The sequence below is a fragment of the Microtus pennsylvanicus genome, chromosome 1 (assembly GCF_037038515.1).
Source record: "Microtus pennsylvanicus isolate mMicPen1 chromosome 1, mMicPen1.hap1, whole genome shotgun sequence".
Taxonomy (NCBI): Eukaryota; Metazoa; Chordata; class Mammalia; order Rodentia; family Cricetidae; genus Microtus; species Microtus pennsylvanicus.
Window position 1 is genome coordinate 158,892,119 of NC_134579.1, and position 19,205 is coordinate 158,911,323.

The 19,205-nt window shown below is 35.6% G+C and overlaps 1 protein-coding gene across 9 annotated transcripts in view; it reads left to right on the forward strand.

Annotated features, from left to right (window-relative positions):
- The window catches only part of Grik2 (glutamate ionotropic receptor kainate type subunit 2), a 592,264-nt gene that overhangs the window by 354,434 nt on the left and 218,625 nt on the right, over nt 1–19,205 (forward strand). For all 9 annotated transcript variants that reach the window (XM_075944195.1, XM_075944164.1, XM_075944134.1 and 6 more), the window contains one exon: nt 5,251–5,364. In XM_075944195.1, the coding sequence (XP_075800310.1) occupies nt 5,251–5,364 (114 nt within the window). The remainder of the gene's footprint in view (nt 1–5,250; nt 5,365–19,205) is intronic.

The window sequence follows — 19,205 nt, forward strand, 5'->3', positions numbered from 1 at the left end:
CACGATCCACCACTCTTTCCACTTTCCTAGATACCAAATTTTGTGTTCTTTTATTTTAATCTTTTAAGAGCAATTTGTATTGCTTAAAATATTCTTGGATATGTGGTTTTCCACCGACTCATGGTGAATGCAGAAGCGACTACACTCTTACAGAAAACCTACTTTTACTTCCTTAAAAGCTAACAATTGCCAGCTTCTCCAGAGGTAGGAGTATATATATTACTAACTTCCCAGGCCATGCTGTTGTGTTGTCTGTCCTGAGCTTGTATATGTCTTGTGTATTTTGTCACAACCACATTGAGTTCACATGTGCAGTTGCCATTTTGTGTTCATTAGAAATTACTTGTTTGTACTCATCTATTACCTTTGGCCATTACACTTTTCCTGGCCCCTCCAGCACAACTTCTGTGCCTTGAGAAGGGAAGTTTGAAATGTACATGCACTTTAAGTCTGTGAATTTCTGTCTCTTACTCTTTTCTTTTTGACAAGGTGTGGTCTTTTTGTGAATCACCAACTATTTTAAATATAAGATTCTTGTAATTGGATTGGAAAATGTAGTGATCTATGAGTATGACTTAAAAGTCACTTTAAAAGGACTAACCCATTCCGGGAATTTCTGTTAGCTTCTGCTGTTTAGTAAGCAATGTTGTTGTTGTCCAGTTATAGGGTAAGTCCATAGTATATATCTATTTATGTATGAATGAATGTTTGTGTATAATGCTTCTAAAGTACTAAAGTATTAGTTTTCTATGTGTCTTTTTTTAAAAAAAAAAAGTCTTCAGTGTTGGTTATCCTTCTAATCTACAATTTTCTCTTCTCCAGTTCACCATTTTATATTACTTTATTATTATTTAGCATTATATCTTTATTTTTGGTTTATTCTAACATCCCTCTCTTATACAACCCTTTCTAAGGTCCCTTGGTAATTTATTCACCCTGTGTGTATCCCAAATGCACCAGAAACAATCTAAAATTCAAAGGTAATATCCACAATTAGAGAAAACATAACATCTTTCTTTCTGGGTCTGTGTTATCTCACTCTGATTGTTTCTGCCTTCATCCATTTACCTTTCAATTTCATAAGTTCTTTTTTTTAAGTGATAGTATTCCACTGTGTAAATCTATGACATTCTCATTATTCATCCATCAGTTGATGGACAGAAAAGCTATTTCCTGTTCCTTGCTATTGTGAGTGATGAATACTGATGAATATAGAACAGTGATAAACATAGATGAGTAGGTATCTCTAGAGTAGGATGTGGAGCCCTTGGTATATACCCAAATTTGGTACAGCTGGATTATCTGGAAGGTATGTTTTAAGATTTTTTTTTTGAGGAACCTCCATACTGATTTCTGTGTAGCTGTACCAATTTGCATTTACAATACCAATGAATAAGTGTTTTCTTTCCCCAATACCCATGCTAGCATTTATCATAATTTGTTTTTGATCTTAGCAATTTTGAAAGGTGAAAGATGAAATAGAAAAACAGTTTTAATTTTCATTTGCTTGATGGCTAAGTATATTGAACAAGTTTTTAAAAGTGTTTTCAGTTGTTTTTATTTTATTTCTTGAGAATTGTTTATTTAATTTCATGCCTCATTTATAGTTTTGGCTTTCCTAAACCTCATTTTGTAGAGATATTCTGTCTTACAGAAGTCTTATTTACCCTTCCAGCACAATTTTGGTAGTAAAGGTACGGGTTAACACACCCAGTTATAAATTCCTTTCTTTTATTGAGATTTTTTTTACATTTATTTTATGAAGGAAATATGTTTGCAATTTTCTGTTTTTATTTTGTGTTTATCTGGTCTGATATTAGGTACTGTTCACTTTAGAAATAAAGTTTCTAATCTTTTCTTCTGATAAGATTAATTTTCTTAAAATTATGTTTATGGGTGTGTGTCTGGGGACATGGGTGTACACATGTATTCAGAGGTCAGAAGACATTATGAGATCCCATTGAGTTAGGGTTACAGGTGGTTGTGAACTGCATGAAAATTGAACTAAGTTCCTCTGCACAGAGGTAGGTGTGACTATCTACCGAACAATCACTTCAGTCCAGAAAAATTGTTTTTTTATTACTGTTCTGTGCATTACCTGAATTAAAGGATGCTTTTCATCAATAACTTTGAGGGTAATGTTAGGTAGGAAATGGTGGGGAAAATCATGACCATTAATACATTGTTTAATAGAATTGCAGCATTTAAGATCTGGCTATTTCCATCAATGATGGAAATGAAAAAAAAATATTTAAAAAGAAAAATTGACAAATATTGGTTATAAACCACAGATAGAAAAGTGGCAGTCACTAAGAGATACCATTGAGAGACACTTCTTGTTTAGTGTATGAAGAACTTTTAAAGATTTTTATGTTTCCCATTTCCCTCCCCCTCCCCCGATCAAGTCCCCCTCCCTCATCAGCCCAAAGAGCAATCAGGGTGCCCTGACCTGTGGGAAGTCCAAGGACCACCCACCTCCATTCAGGTCTAGTAAGGTGAGCATCCAAACTGCCTAGGCTCCCCCAAAGCCAGTACGTGCAGTAGGATCAAAAACCCATTGCCATTGTTCTTGAGTTCTCAGTAGTCCTCATTGTCCACTATGTTCAGCAAGTCCGGTTTTATCCCATGCTTTTTCAGACCCAGGCCAGTTGGCCTTGGTGAGTTCCCGATAGAACATCCCCATTGTCTCAGTATGTGGGTGCACCCCTCGGGTCTTGAGTACCTTGCTCGTGCTCTCTCTCCTTCTGCTCCTGATTTGGATCTTGAGATTTCAGTCTGGGGGAGGGGGAGGGAAAAGGGAGGCAGTGGCGGGGAGGAGGCAGAAATCTTTAAGAATTAAATAAATTAAAATAATAATAATAATAAAATAAAAATATAAAAAATATTTTTATGTTTGAATGACTTCAGTAAATCAGCAGTCATTTTAAATTTATACTCTTTTTCTATACTGCACCCAGACACCTGGAACAGCCTCTGCTTTTATGACCTCATAGTGGTCATAATCCATGATCTTACATAGTAAATAATTGTCAGAAAGTAATTTATTATAAAAATAAAAAAGAAGCAATTTGGGGTCTCCTTTCTCTTGATGAATTCTTTAAATTTTTCATTTATTGACATAAAAATATTTAATGTGATTATATAGATATTGATAAAATAAAATATTAATTAATCATGAGATAATGGTAAATATCTGTTTAAGATATGTGCAAAATTATATAATTATATAAATCGTTTATATTTTTAATTACAGTGTTCAAACATTATAATGGAATTCATGTTTACATAAACCTATCTGAATGCTGTATATACCATTCCTTCATTTAACAGAAAATAGTCATACTTTTCCAATTTTTATTCCATTAAAATAAAAGTAGAGGTTTAAAATTTAATAATAAAATCATAATAAATTTGTGTCTACAATAAAATGCAAGAAAAATAAAGGGATCTTAATCAAGTTACAAGTACAAGATCTTTAATAGACTATTTATGTAACATCAAGAATAATATCTGCTAAATCAATGTTACCTTCAACATAATTTTGTTTATGTACAGAGGTTGGTTTTTATAGAAAATTTGCTGCTGTCCTTTGATGTAAATAACTAAAATAATTAGCTAGGGGAATATGAAGACAAGTTTCATTACTGATAACCCTCAGGTGTAGAAGCGTAGCAATAGAGAATTACTTTATACACAGTTCTTCTTATGTTCTGTTTCACTGATGATTAACACTTGTGGGGCCATGATGTAATGTAGTTACTACTAAACACCCAACCTGTGCCTTCTGTGAGGTCTTGTGTCTGTATTTCCTTTCCTAGAGACTGACTTTGTCATCCTACTCATTGTAATTGAGTCACATAAAATGTCTATAGACAGTGTGGGTCTCTGTCTCTATCTCCATCCATCGCCAGATGAAAGTTCTAAGATGATATGCAAGATATTCGTCAGTATTGGGCTAGGATGGGGTCATTTCAGGTTCCCTATCCTCAGCTGCCCAAGGAACTAACAGAGACCCACACTGGAGCACTGGACTGAGCTCCCAAGGTCCCAATGAGGAGCAGAAGGAGGGAGAACATGAGCAAAGAAGTCGGGACCACGAGGGGTGCACCCACCCACTGAGACAGTGGAGATGATCTACTGACTGGGAGCTCACCAAGGCCAGCTGGACTATTACCAAAAAAAGCATGGGATAAAACTGAACTCTCTGATCATGACGAACAATGAGGGCTGATGAGGCGCCAAGGACAATGGCACGCAGTTTTGATCCTACGCAATCTGCTGGCTTGGTGGGAGCCTAGCCAGTTTGGATGTTCACCTTCCTAGATATGGACGGAGGGGGGAGGACCTAGGACTTACCACAGGGCAGGGAACCCTGACTGCTCTTTGGACTGGAGAGGGAGGGGGAGAGGAGTGGGGGGAAGGGGAGAGGGGTGGGAGGAGGGGGAGAAGAGTGGGAGGAGGGGGAGAAGAGTGGGAGGAGGGGGAGGGAAAGGGGAGGCTGGAAGGAGGTGGAAATTTGTTTTTTTTCTTTATTCTTTTATCAATAAAAAAAAAGAAAAAAATGTCTATAGACAAATAGTATGAAATAAAGCCTCACCTATAGGAAGACATTGGTTCAGTAAAATCTATTAAAATAGAGGACACAAGGAAGCAGTGGGGTAGGTTATCTAGATGATATTGTACTAGAGTCTCCTTTCCAGAATTAGTTTAATACAACAAAAGATTATTTTAAAAGCCCCAAAGATATCTTGATATAGATTTACTCAATCTGCGGTTAGACAGAAAGGTAGTCAATCCTTCCCATAAGCCTGTCTATACTTATTAATCATCCTCAATCTCCAGGTTTTTCCCTGTCTTTTAGCTTTGTCTGTGATGTGGAATACTCTCTTTATAATGAGAGAATGAAATAGGGCCATTACACTAAAAGACATACCCTATCCATCAGTTTCTAGTAGCTACCAACATATGATCAAATGTGGTTTATCTTGGAGAATAAAATTTTAATGGAAAATGAAGCTCCCACACTGATAGTGGCAGTATGGTGAATTATTTTCTTCTTTAATGTCACACTTCACTAGACACATTTCACAGAACAGTGAATCATGCTTAAAACAAGCAGCCTATACTTTAATGACAGAACATAATGCTGCAGAGGTGAATAGTAAGTGTTGGCAGTCCTAACTTTCCCTTCCAGCACCCTCTCTCAGGTGCCTGATGGACAATTCACAAAGTACATTTGCTGTTTTATAGATTGGAACGTGGGACCCAGCCAGTGGCCTGAATATGACAGAAAGTCAGAAAGGGAAGCCAGCGAACATCACAGACTCCCTGTCTAATCGTTCTTTGATTGTTACCACAATTTTGGTAAGTTTTTGTTTCTCGATTATTTTAGATGGGTGTAGATAGAAAATAACATTTTAATAGGAATACTAATGAGCAGAATGCACTGTATTATAGTCATTTAGCAATTACTGTAAAACAGAAAACTCAATGTTTATACAGTCCACATTTTATTTTGTTAATCTTCAGTGATATAAGTCATATGAATATTTGAGGTATCTGTATTGAAAAACAGCTTTACGTGTTATTGGAAATCTTTACAGTTATACACAATTTACTACTATCAATAAATTGCCAACATCCAGATTTGAAAACCTTTTAGACATGTAGAAGTAAATAATTAAATGAATAGCCAAATGTAAATTCTTTTACTAAAATTGTATTTCACAGTACATAGAAATTATTTTTCAATATTTTCTATAAAAATTACATTTCTTTCTTGTTTTCAATTTCATTGTTTCCAGCTCGACTAATAGCTCTCATCTTACTAATTTTCTTTATGCAATAAAATAGAAAGTAATTTTAAAAACCAGAAATGTTTCACTGCTACCATAATTAAACCAATGTTGATAAATTAGATATTTTACCAATAAAATAATTACATGTTTTAATTAGATTGCTAGTAATGATCATTTATGACATTTACAAAGAAGAATCTTATTTGTAGTATAAGCAGTAGCTTTTAGATTATTTAGTCAGTATTTTCTATTGTCAAGATAGTTAACTAGTGCCTTTTCTGTTTCTCTTGACCAGAGGAAACAAAGCTAGCATCTCAGAAAACCCCTCTAAATACTTAGCATCCATAATCTCTAAATTTGAGTACAGTGACAAATCAGGCCAGGAAAAATCATATTTTTGATCTTAGTAGCAAGAATGGATGTCAAAACTGGAGGCATTCAAAATAGAATAGTTTGGATTAAAAGTTTTTAATAGTGAAGCAATGCTGGCAACAATGACCTAACAGCCTTGGTGTGGTGAGGTTTTTTTGTTCTCTAGCTGAGGATTTCAAACTCTTCTTTATCTTATCTAAAACCTTAAGACCCTCTTCAACCTAATATTAGTCTTCCCCTGTTTCTTTTCAAGCATAAATCTCTATGTGCACAAAACAAGAATAATTCTTCAGCCAAAACTTTAAAACAGACAATAACATATTTGACTTATTGTTCCTCAAACCATTTGTCCAAGATGTCATGACTTGTTTCAGCAGATATGTACTCTTCTGCTGAGAGCCAGCCTATTCTCCTGGGGTTTTTATTGTACCTATGCAATATTACTATTTTTCTGATTTCATATTATACAAAATTTTAAATAATTCACACTGATCATAAATAGTTCATCCTTGACAGTCAAGTCTTTTACAGTCTTAACTCTTCCCACTCTATCTTCATTTCCTCATCAGGAATCTGTGTTCTGATTGAACTGAGATAGCCAGGTACCCTTCTATTGTGATTGCTTAAACATTGCTCTCTCTCTCTCTCTCTCTCTCTCTCTCTTGCAAATGTTCTTCTCCAATTGTGACATTTTTGCATTTTCACTTATACACAATTCCGAATTTAAAAAAAAAGGTTTGTTTTACATGTGCATCATCTTCCAAAATATTATTGAAAAACAGAACTTGACTCTGTCTCTCTATTTTACAACATGTGTTCCACAAGTCTTACAGAGTAAAGATCATCTGTAACTTTCTGTAATCTGGGCCTTTTATCCTCCCAAACAAACTACCAAATGTAACCTTTATTTTATAACAACAAACCTTTACTCAGTTTTTTATTTTCTCCTTATATTTCAATATCAACTCATCTTTCTAGCCTCATCTCTGAGGTGTCCATCCCAGGAAGGACTGTAGTCATTCTGCTTAGATGGGTGCTGGGGTGGGAAACAGGGTGTCTTACACTCACATTTTCTCTCATCCCATTTACCAGGTATTACAAAGGGATTTTTAATTTGTGCATTTCTCTATGTGCCTTTATTGTAAAATTACACAATAGCAATAATCAAACTTTATATGTTTTTTTTGGTTTCTTTCTGCCACAGTGCCATTTATATAACACAATTAATATTTATCAATATTCATAAAACTAACAAATGATAATTAAATTAAAATTATAAAAATATTACCTTTTAATGATCAGAGTTAAATATTTTTAAATATTCAGGCTACTTAATTTGTCTAGGAAATGGAAGTAGTCATATCACATTTTTTTAATGTTTCTTAATGACTTAGGACTATTAAAAAAACAAATTTATATAGATTTTTCTCAATCATAAACAACTTTGTATTTGATAATATGCAAGTAATATTTGATTGCAGCTTTTGTTTGTCTTGTTGTACTAGGGGTTGAACTTAGGTTATTGGATATCCTATACAAGTAGGCTAGCTTATTTTAAGACAGGGTCTTGTTAAGTGCTACAGCTAGCCTAGATCTGCAGCTATTGCTCAGTCTGTCTTTGACTTTGTGATCAGCTCAGACTCCCCTATAGTTGAGATTGCAGGTTTGCTTTATCAAGGCAAGATAATTGAGAATTATATCAGAGTCAGCTATAAGCCAAAAGATATTAACAGTACAATGCTGAAAGCAAACTTGAATAATTTGAAATAAAGTCTATTTTAGTCTTGGCTATTTTATTTATAAGATTTCCACAGATAGTAGTGATTTGCAGTGGTTCTGGACAATCACCAGCAGGTTCAGCATTCCTTAAAACTAATGTAATTATCTATCAAACATGTATGATGCCTTTTTTTAAATTTTTGAGTATTCCAATATGCTAGTTCTTAAAAGATCCTATCATGTCCTAAAAGGAAAAAAAAATAATCCTATCTCCTTATCCCTAATTTTTTTGTTGTTTATTTGTTTGTTTTACTATTGATGTTTTGAGTAGTACTCTAGCCATTAAGAATATATAATAAAAAATGGAATAAATTTGCAGTGATTATTTATCATGTCTATATTGAACCATTACAATATCTTGACATGTAATTCATAGGTGTGATATCTGATTGGACTATTAATTACTTCCTGTCTTCAGCAGCTTGAATTGTATTTTGGATACCATGAAAGCTATATAGAAATAAAGGGGCTAACAATTTTGTACTGAAAGCTATATTTGACTAATAGAATGTATTTAGAGCTTATACACATCTGTAATTACAATGATGTACACAGGAAACTTCATACATGGACATACATCGCCTGTATTATGAAAATGAAAAAGTTGAATCTTTGATGCTTTAATTACAGGTTTATTCTGAGGCTATGGGTAGAAAAATGTCACATTAAGACTCATTAAAAGATTGGCAGTTATAGATTTTTATTATAGATTATATTATATTGTTTAAGTGAATTAGAGGTTGTCAATCATCCTCCAATAATTATGGAGGATACTATACTAGCATAGAATACTTAGACAGGATTCCAGTACTAGGCATTGTTTTCCTCTTCTTAAAATGGTTTATGGTGTAATTAGATATCTGTTGGTTTCTTCCAAGGTATATATGTATTACGACTGCACTTTAGTGTTATACTGATCAGATACATCTAAAACAGTCCTGAAACTAAAGTTCAGGGAACACTATAGAAGAGGAGGCAGTAAGACAGTTAAGAGCCAGAGGATCAGACAGTTTGATGTCAGATTATGTTTCCTAGAACATTAGTAGCTACACCATAATGTCTCAACAATATGTATTCTTCCCTCAGGGAAGAACAAACCAATTGGTTTTCCAGTGTCAAATAGTTAACCCTGAAAACATATATTATATTCAAGTAACATTATACAGATGGAACAGGTAATATTTAAGAATATATACATAAATACATACATATATATATATGCAGTATAACAATTAGTCCAAAAAAGGCCAAATATTTTAAATAGAGTAGAGATGTGTATAGAAGAGGGTTTGAAGTAATGAAAGGAAAGGGACAAATATATTTTAATCTATAAATTCTAGAATCTTAGTTAGAGTTCCATTTCTACTGATGAGTTCCATAACCAAAAACAACTTGTGGAGGAAAGGTTTTATTTTATTTTACAATTCCAGGTAACAGTCTATTCCTGGAGGGAAGTTGGAGCAGATACTCAAGCAGGGCAAAAATCTTCAGGCAATCAATGAAGGAGAAACTATGGGAAATTGCTGTTTATTGGCTTGCTTGTTGTGGCTTGCTCAGCTTGCTTGCGTCCCCCATTCAGTCTGGCACCACCCATAGAAGAGAAGACTTTTTTTTTATTAAATTTATTTATTTATTAAAGATTTCTGTCTCTTCCCCGCCACCGCCTCCCATTTCCCTCCCCCTCCCCCAATCAAGTTCCCCTCCCTCCTCAGCCTGAAGAGCAATCAGGGTTCTCTGCCCTGTGGGAAGTCCAAGGACCACCCACCTCCATCCAGGTCTAGTAAGGTGAGCATTCAAACTGCCTAGGCTCCTACAAAGCCAGTACGTGCAGTAGGATCAGAAACCCATTGCCATTGTTCTTGAGTTCTCAGTAGTCCTCATTGTCCACTATGTTCAGCAAGTCCGGTTTTATCCCAGACTTTTTCAGACCCAGGCCAGCTAGCCTTGGTGAGTTCCCAATAGAACATCCCCATTGTCTCATTGTGTGGGTGCACCCCTTGCGGTCCTGAGTTCCTTGCTCATGCTCTCTCTAGTTCTGCTCCTGATTTGGACCTTGAGATTTCTATCCGGTGCTCCAATGTGGGTCTCTGTTTCTGTCTCCTTTCATCGCCTGATGAAGGTTAATATTCAGGAGGATGCCTATATGTTTTTCTTTGGGTTCTCCTTATTTAGCTTATCTAAGGAAGAATGGATGAAGAAAGTATGGAATATATACATATTAGAGTACTACTCAGCAGTAAAAAACAAGGGCTTCTTGAATTTTGCATGCAAATGGATGGAAATAGAAAACACTATCCTGAGTGAGGTAAGCCAGACCCAAAAAGAGGAGCATGGGATGTACTCACTCATATTTGGTTTCTAGCCATAAACATAGGACATTGAGCCTATAATTAGTGACCCTAGAGAAGAGAAGACTTTTTACATCAAAGTTTAATCAAGAAAAATCTCTACAGGCTTGCCTTCATGCCAATCTTAAGGAAAAATTTTCTTAATTAAGATTTTCACTTTCTAGACATGTCTAGTTTTGTGCCAAGTTGACAAAAACACTACGTAGAGCAGCTGAAGCCCAAAGTTCAAGAAGAATTCAACAAGAAGTGAGAACAGGGAAGTCCCTAACACATAAAAAGATTTCAGATGATTTTAAGATGGCCATGAAGACTAGGATTGGCACAATGACTCGTGTAGCAACTTCATGTGAATGTTATATGTGCATATGGTCAATTATAATCTGCAACAGCAGACATTTATAGCATGCTTTCTCAGTGCCAGGTATAGATCAAAGCATTTGCCATAAATTTTAGCTTTCAGAATAATCTTCTTTTAAAAAAAGATCATGTACCACTATACCATGCAATTTACTTTTTTTCTTTTTTCTGCTCTACTATTTATATATGTTCTGTTTTAGAGTATTTTGGCTTTATGTATATCTATGCACCATGTCCATACCTGATGACCATTAAGTGCAGAAAAGGGAAGTTCCGTCTCAAGGAATTGTAGTTTCAGATGGTTTTGAGTGACCATATGGTTGATGGGAACTGATTTTAGGTCTTTTGAAAGATCAGTAAATGTTCTTAACCACTGAACCACCTCGTCAGCCCCAAATTTTCATGATAATCTTTTAAAGTAGATACAATTGTTTACAGTTTTATAGGTGAGGAAAATAATATATAGAATGCCTAGAAAATATATATTTTATACATTGATCATGGCTACTTATCTGCAAAGTGGAGTAGTAAGAATTCTTTCAAATTATCTGGCTACCATAAACTACTAATACTACAAAATGAGATTTGTATGTTTTTAGTAATCTACTATGGAAAAGGGCAAAAACTTATAACTAGCAACAAAATTTCACCTTGACTGAGAGCAATTTACCTAAAACAATGGTTGTCATTATGTATCTCCTATACTCTAGAACAGTGTTGTCTTTATTATACATCCTTAATACTTCCGTTTTCTCCTTTATAGAGGAGAGTACTTGGGCACCATTTCTTCAATGTTTTGAGCTTCCAATTTCTGTACATGCCTGACAGAGCTCAGTTCTCTTTAATCCTCTTTGGGTAAAAAGCTCATATCTCCCTAGGCAAATCAAATAGTATTGGGTATCATCACAGTTTTCTCTTTTGAACTGAAAATCAAAACTGTGATGCTTGAAATTATTTTTAGACTCTCCCCTCAGTAACAGGTGTTAGACCTGTTGTAGGAGGTCTCATTCCTGAAAAAAACCACACAGAATTTGTATTAATTAAATTACTGCTTGGGCAGTTAGTTATAGCTTCATATTGGCTAACTCTTACATCTTAATTTAATCCATTTCTATAATCCTCACCCACCTCTATTCTGCCCTGCACAGGCCAAGACAGTTTATTAGCCAATGGTATTCACAGTATACAGAGGGGAATCTCACATCACCTCCCCCTGTCTGTTTAGATAGAAAGGAAGGTTTTAATTTTAACACAGTAAAATTACATACAACAAAACAGGTATTAAATAAGAATTATAGTTACAATATTAATATCTATTTTATCTTTTATCATCACCAAGGAAAACTAAAGTTATTTATTCTTCCACTCCATCAAAGACTCCAGAAGGATATAATATTACCTAAGTAAATAGGAAGTACATTGTAAGCAACTTCTAAAACTCTAGATTTCACAGAGACATCTTACTGCCCAGATTGTCATCCAGAGTTCTTCTGTATCATTGTGGCACCCATTTTTAGCCTACAGGCTTATAGTATGCTGCAAAATTTTCCATGAAGTAGGACATTTCAAAGACAGTTTCACCTATATTAGAAGTTTATAAATCACTTTATTCTGTATCCTGCAGATTGTCTGGCAGACTATTTAATGAATGAGGAACCCTGAAAGACATCTCACCATTATCAACTTTAGCAGGCATTTCTCTGTGGGTCCTGCATATCCAGTTCATACAGCATACCATCAAGCAGTCCAGACAGGAGCAGTTTCTTGCCCAAATGGCTAACAAACAGAATAAGAAGCTCTAAGTTGCCCACTTCCTCTTGAAGTAATTGGTCTCCCAGGAACAGATGTGTCTTACTGTCATAAAAAGTCTTAAGCTCTTAAAACATTTTAAATGCCATATTCTGAAGGTCTCTGAAATATTGTCTCTGAAATATTATCTCTGTATATCTAGAAAACCTAATTAACATGACTAGAAGCTTGACTATTATAGAAGATTATCTATTAACCTATACTAAATATACATTATATTTTAAAATAGCTGTACAAACATAATACTTAATCAAGAGCAGAAATACATATAATAAAGTTGGCCTTAAATTTTTATCAATAAACCAACATTCATACCAATGCAAATCTCCCTTTAAACATAAACAAACATATATAAACAATATTTGAGAATTTGGATGTAGTTGTCTCCAAACTGCTTTCTGCTTTTTGTTGGGTAAAGTAATTTTTGAGGCGTGTTCATGATGATCTCTCAGGGGGTCTTGTTCCATAATACCACATTAGTCTGGAAGGATTACATAGGTTCTCATTCTCTGTGGAATCAAAAGAGGAATCTCTTTTCCAAAGCAACAAATTCTTAGGCCCAAATTTTGAAATCAAGATATCTTTAGAGTAATTATGTTGGTTTAGTTTAACAGTCTGTACAATAAAATGTCTCTCTGTACTTCATTTTCAGTCAAAAAATTTAAAGAAAACACAATAGTATACATAATTTAGACTCTGAATTTTCCATCTTTATGTGGCTAATTTTTTTACTCACCTTTAATTTATGACTATCTGTATTCTGGCTCTTTAAAAGAGACCTTTTTCTTTAAATAATTTACTTTGTTTTATAACTCTCTGTTTTTTTTTCTTCTCTCTCCTAAGCCTACATTCATTTATCCAACACTGTGACCTACTTAGAAGTCTTTTTCATTTGAATTTGTTTTATTGTGTATATTTAATCCTTTTCTGACCAGGACTGCTTCTTAAAATGCTAAGCATTCCATATAAACCTGGGCTGTGGCATTTCTAGGGCAAATATGGTCCTGTCTGCTACCTCTGTCCAGTCCAACAGAGTGGAAGTCTGTTCACTGACTCTGAGATTGCTGTATGGGGACCATCCTCACCATCTCAACTCTGGTAACCAGTTGGCTCATGCTGCCACCAAGCAACTTGCAGCATGCTGCCCACAAACCCCATTTAAATGCAAAGCCTCCTGAAAGAGCCAGAGTTTGTACTGGCATCATGGCTTTTTTCCTGCTATCGCTGAATCAGGAAAACCTCTTTTAAGGGAGAAGTGGCATGCTGCCAACAAGCAGAGACCATATTAAAAAACAAATAATGTGGCTAAACTTGTGTGTGTGTGTGTGTGTGTGTGTGTGTGTGTGTGTGTGTGTGTGTGTGTCTAGAATTCCTTTCCAAGCCCTCTCAGGTTTTGAGTGGATTTAGCTAGCACACATTGGAGTGCCAATTTGTTGTCAGAGGCTACTTGTTTGTTCCCAGCTTCTCAGTCCTGAAATAATCACCCAGAAACTGCCTTCATTAAATCTCTGCTTGGCCCCTTAGCTATACTTTCTTATTGGCTAACTTTTACATCTTAATTGAGCCCATTTCTATTAATCTGTCTATCACTGCATGGCTATGACTTACTGGGTAAAGTTTCAGCATCTGTCTTCAACAGGGCTATATAACTTTTCCTAACTCTGCCTTCTTTCTCCCAGCATTCAGTTTAGTTTCCCCTACCTACCTCTATTCTGCCCTGAGCAGGCCTACGACAGTTTTTTAACCAATAATATTATTGTTTTTACCATGTGGAATAAAATACACATTTACACTAGGAAATAAATTCATTTTAGAAAGCATTAAATATTTTTCAGTGCCTATGTCTTTAATATTTGAAATAGGAGGAATGATATTACAAGCCTAGAGATTAATTGATCTAAATCTGCCACCTCAAACTCAGGTCTCCTCACTTTTCAACTTCCTACTGTGCTTTCCCAGACTACATTGGACATCACAGTTAAAGTGAAATTATTCTTGAAAGTCTTTGTTTCTATTTTCAATTTTGGGCTTCTGTTTTCATTTATGATACTTTATATAAGCTTGTATGGGAAAGAGCTGCTTTCCCTATGTGTTCTTTAATTCAATGCTTTATCTCCTATTGAAATATGTTGAGTACTTCCCACTGTTTTGCTTTGTGTAAGAACTGATTTTTGTTCATCAAAAGATTGCTTTCCCTTACATGCAACTGTACATTTACTCTGCTTCCTCACTATAAATCCTAGTATACAAATGACAGTTTTGGAGTTCTGTAGACTTCTTTTGAAAGCATTTGCTTTCTGGAAAACTTTTCCCTATAGTTCAAGGAATTTAATGTGTGTTCCCCTAACTTAGCCTGTTCCCTTTAGTAATCTGGAAGATTGTATATTGCAGTGTCCAGTTTACTTCTTAGGCTGATAAGCATTTTTTTTCATGTATTAGACACAGACTTATCTGAGAAAAAGAAAAACAACAAATGACAATGGAAGAGTTCAGGATATAAAAGAGAGATGTGACCAAGACATCAACCTAATTAGGTTTGCAGCTTTTCCTGTACTATCAACAAAATCATGTTTCTAGAATTGCTGTCTTTCCCCTCTGATCCTTCCCTTTCTATTATGAGAGAAGGATTATCGAGTATGTACTTCTTCTCAGAGAGTTGAATAGCATTTAGCTTCAGAAATCCAGAAACTGAATCTTTCCCAAGAAAATAATTTTATCCTTACAATCTGCATACAATTTCTAAGTAGCTTTACACACATATTGAAAAGATAATAAAATCATAATAATTTAAGGAATATAGACTGTGTATATACAATATTTACTCCTTAAATGTTTAATATGTGAGATGACAGGAACTCATTCAAATTTAATTTCCTTACACCTGTTCACTCACTCAAACTACTTGTTCAAAGGCAGCATAAATTTCCACAATATATATTTTTGTTGCATTTCAAAGATTATGTTTGCATCACAATTCTCCCTTTCTTTTCTTGCTTTCCTATCCCAGCTATTTAACTCTAATATTTTTATTTGTCCTTTTCTCAGTAAGATAAGTGAGAATCTATTTAATGATATAACTAATATACATGAAGATCAGGGAAAAGATCAAAGAAGAGGTAGTAAAAATATTACTAACTAGAGGACTAGATGCCAGATGATGGATAGTATTCTCTAGACATGACCTGAAAACTGTACTCTTTAAGAGTCAGCAGTATGGTTGTCTAAATGAACTCCAAATAATGGCAATAACAGTTGACAGGGGAAATTTCATAGAGTTTCATCTTTAGATTAAGAACATGTAGTCAATGGTTGCCCAAAATGGGAGTGTCGTTTCTTCAGGTATATTTGCCCACATAGGTTGTTGATTCCCAAGTTGTTAGCTCTGAATACATGTACATATAACAAAGCTAAATAAACTTAGATTTTTTTGCTGTTGTAGTTGTTTGTTTGTTTTTGTATGTTCCCTATGTGTGTGGGGGGGTTGGGGGGGAGAAAGAGATAGAGTGACTAATAATTAAAGAGAAAGTTATGAATTGGAAGGAAGCAAGGGGTAGTTGAGGTGTTAAGTGTAGAAGTGATACAGAAGCTTTGTTCGCATTCAAAGTGCTCAAAAATAAATTTAAAAAAATAGGAAACCAAAAGATGATATTAAAATTTTTAAGTGAAATTAGTAATGAGTTTAAAAAATTCTATTACTTTAATTTTTAAAGCCTTATAAATATATATATTTATATATATACATAAAAACAAATGCCCAGGTATATTCTTGGCATTTTTCTTAAATTTTCTACTATGATCAAATTTTTCAATATTTTAATTTTGGACTATAGTGTTATTCAATATTAGTTATCAAATATTTAGCATATATTAGAATAAATACATCTGCTCCTTTCCTATTTTTATTTACTTGAAATAGCTTTCTCTATCTGAAGTTGGTATCATTCTTTAAGAGGAAGGTGTGTTTCATGGAAGCAATCATTAATGGATCCTGTTTTCTGTTTGATTTCACGCTGTTTTGTTGAAGAATTGAGACTATTAATGTCAGGGTCATTTGTGAATGACGTCTATTAATCTTTGTCATTTCTTTGTATCTCTTGTATTTTCTTAGACCTCATAGTATTAATTTTCCAGGAATTGTTTTGATCCTTTCTGATTACTGGTATATTTCCTTTGATATCCTTATTTGATCAACTTTTGAGGTTATAAATCTCAAAAATTAGCCTGTTTGTATCATGAAATGTTTTTATTTTTTCTATTAATTCCAGTAGATATTTTGCTTGGTATAATTATGGGATAGCACTTGTGGTCCTTCAGAACTCAGAATACCTTTTCCCAAGTAATTCTTGGCCTTATAATTTTCATATTTTTATGTACTTGAATTCACAAATGGCTCTATCCTGTTCTCTTGAAGTTTCAATGTTCTTTCTTTTATAATTTTGGTGCTTTAGACATAATATGTCATTGGGAGTTTCCTTTTGAGTACTGTCTATTTGTTATTATGTAGCCTGAGTGAACATCTTTTTCTCCATGTATGGGGCATATCTTTCTATGGCTTTGTTAAAAATATTCTTTGACTTTGGTGTGGGTATTTCTTTGTCTATATCCACCACCCAAATAATTTGTTTGAGACAGATTTTCTTTCTTCTTTCCTCACTTCTTTCCTTCCATTTTCATTTTCTTTCTTTCTTTTTAAATTCATTAACTATTAATTTGGGGTGGGGTGGGAGAAAATGGGTTTATTTGGCTTACACTTCCACATCACCATTCATCATGGCAGGAAGTCAGAACAGGAACACAAACACGGCAGGAACCAGGAGACAAGAGCTGATACAGAGGCCAATGAGGGCTTGTGATTACTAGCATGCCCATCAAGGTTTGCTTAGTCTTAGTCTGTCTTCTTCTTTTTCTTCTTCTTCTTCTTCTTCTTCTTCTTCTTCTTCTTCTTCTTCTTCTTCTTCTTCTTCTTCTTCTTCTTCTTCTTCTTCTACTACTACTACTACTACTTTTTTATTACTTAAAAAAAATGGCAATCCAAATTCTCACTCCCGCCTCTCCTCCCAGTCCCTTTAACTAACTATTCTTTAAGTAGGAGCATTTGCTATGCTAAAGGGAGATTGTATTAGGGTAGAAAAGTCATTTTTCTCAGGACCTGGGGTCCTATTCCTTATCTTTTGAGAGTCAACTTCTGTGGACAGCCCCAGTCATTTTCTTTTTGGGGGAAGGGGCAGGATGGGTGTTTCCAGACAGATTTCTCTGTGTAGCTTTGGTGCCTGCCTTGGAACTAGCTCTTGTAGACCAGTCTGGCCTCAAGCTCACAGAGATCTGCCTGGCTCTGCCTCCTGAGTGCTAGGATTAAAGGCATATGCCACCATGGCCGAACCCTAGTTACTCTCTTTTTTCTTTTTCTTTCTTTCTTTCATTTATTTATTTATTTATTTATTTATTTATTTATTTATTGTTTTTCAAAACAGGGCTTCACTATAGCTTTAGATTCTATCCTGGAGCTAGCTCTTGTAGACCAGACTGGTCTCAGAGATCTGCCTGCCTTTGCCTCTTGAATGGGGGGATTAAAGTGGTGCACCACCACTGCCCAGCCCCAGTCACTTTCTTATTGTTAACATCCCCAATTGTGACACCTCTTCCTTTGATTTCTATTGTGGCTTTCTGCTCAGAAGTCCTACTCTGGTCAGCCTAGCCCTGTTCTTTCTTCAATAGCCTTCCAGGACTGTGGAACTCTACATAAGTACCTTACCTTGAGCCAACTCCAACCTCCTCCCTGCTGCTTCCACAGCTCTTTATCAAGTGTTGTGGGGCCTGTGTCTCACCTTACCCTGGTTCAGCTCTGTTCCTATATCCAGGTCTAAACCTTCTGTTCACTGTTGTGGGACTCCCCATTCCTCTGCTCCCTGTTCTGTGTCAGCTTCTGCCCCTTCGCTGACTCCACAATTTCTGATAGCAAAGTGGAATTCCCCATACATGATTCAGTTCTAACATCTTCCTTGTTTCCCCAGGTTCTGCTGCAAGATCTGGAACTCCTGGTGTCTGGGAAGCTCATCTGTGGGTCCCTACATCTGGGTTCATTATCTCTTAGCTTCAGTTTCTTTCCAACTCTAGTTTCCTTTTTTTTTTTTTATGGAGAAAAGGAAAAAAAAAAGTATGTGCTTCCTCCCAGCCTCCCATTTCCCTCCCCCTCCTCCCACCCTTCTCCCCCTCCCCCAAACTCCTCTCCCCCTCCCTCTCCAGTCCATAGAGCAGTCAGGTTTCCCTGCCCTGTGGAAAGTCCAAGGTCCTCCCCCCCTCTGTCCATGTCTAGGAAGGTGAACAACCAAACTGGCTAGGCTCCCACAAAGCCAAAGCATGAAGTAGGGTCAAAACCCCGTGCCAATGTCCTTGGCTTCTCATCAGCCCTCATTTTTCGCCATGTTCAGAGAGTCCGGTTTTATCCCATGCTTTTTCAGTCCCAGTCCAGCTGGCCTTGGTGAGCTCCCACTAGATCAGCCCACTTGTCTCAGTGGGTGGGTGCGCCCCTCGTGGTCCTGACTCCTGACTTCCTTGCTCATCTTTTCCCTCTTTCCGCTCCTCATTGGGACCTTGGGAGCTCAGACCAGTGCTCCAGTGTGGATCTCTGTCTCTATATCCATCCATCACCAGATGAAGGTTCTATGGTGATATGCAAGATATTCGTCAGTATTGCTATAGGATAGGGTCATTTCAGGTTGCCTATCCTCAGCTGCCCAAAGGA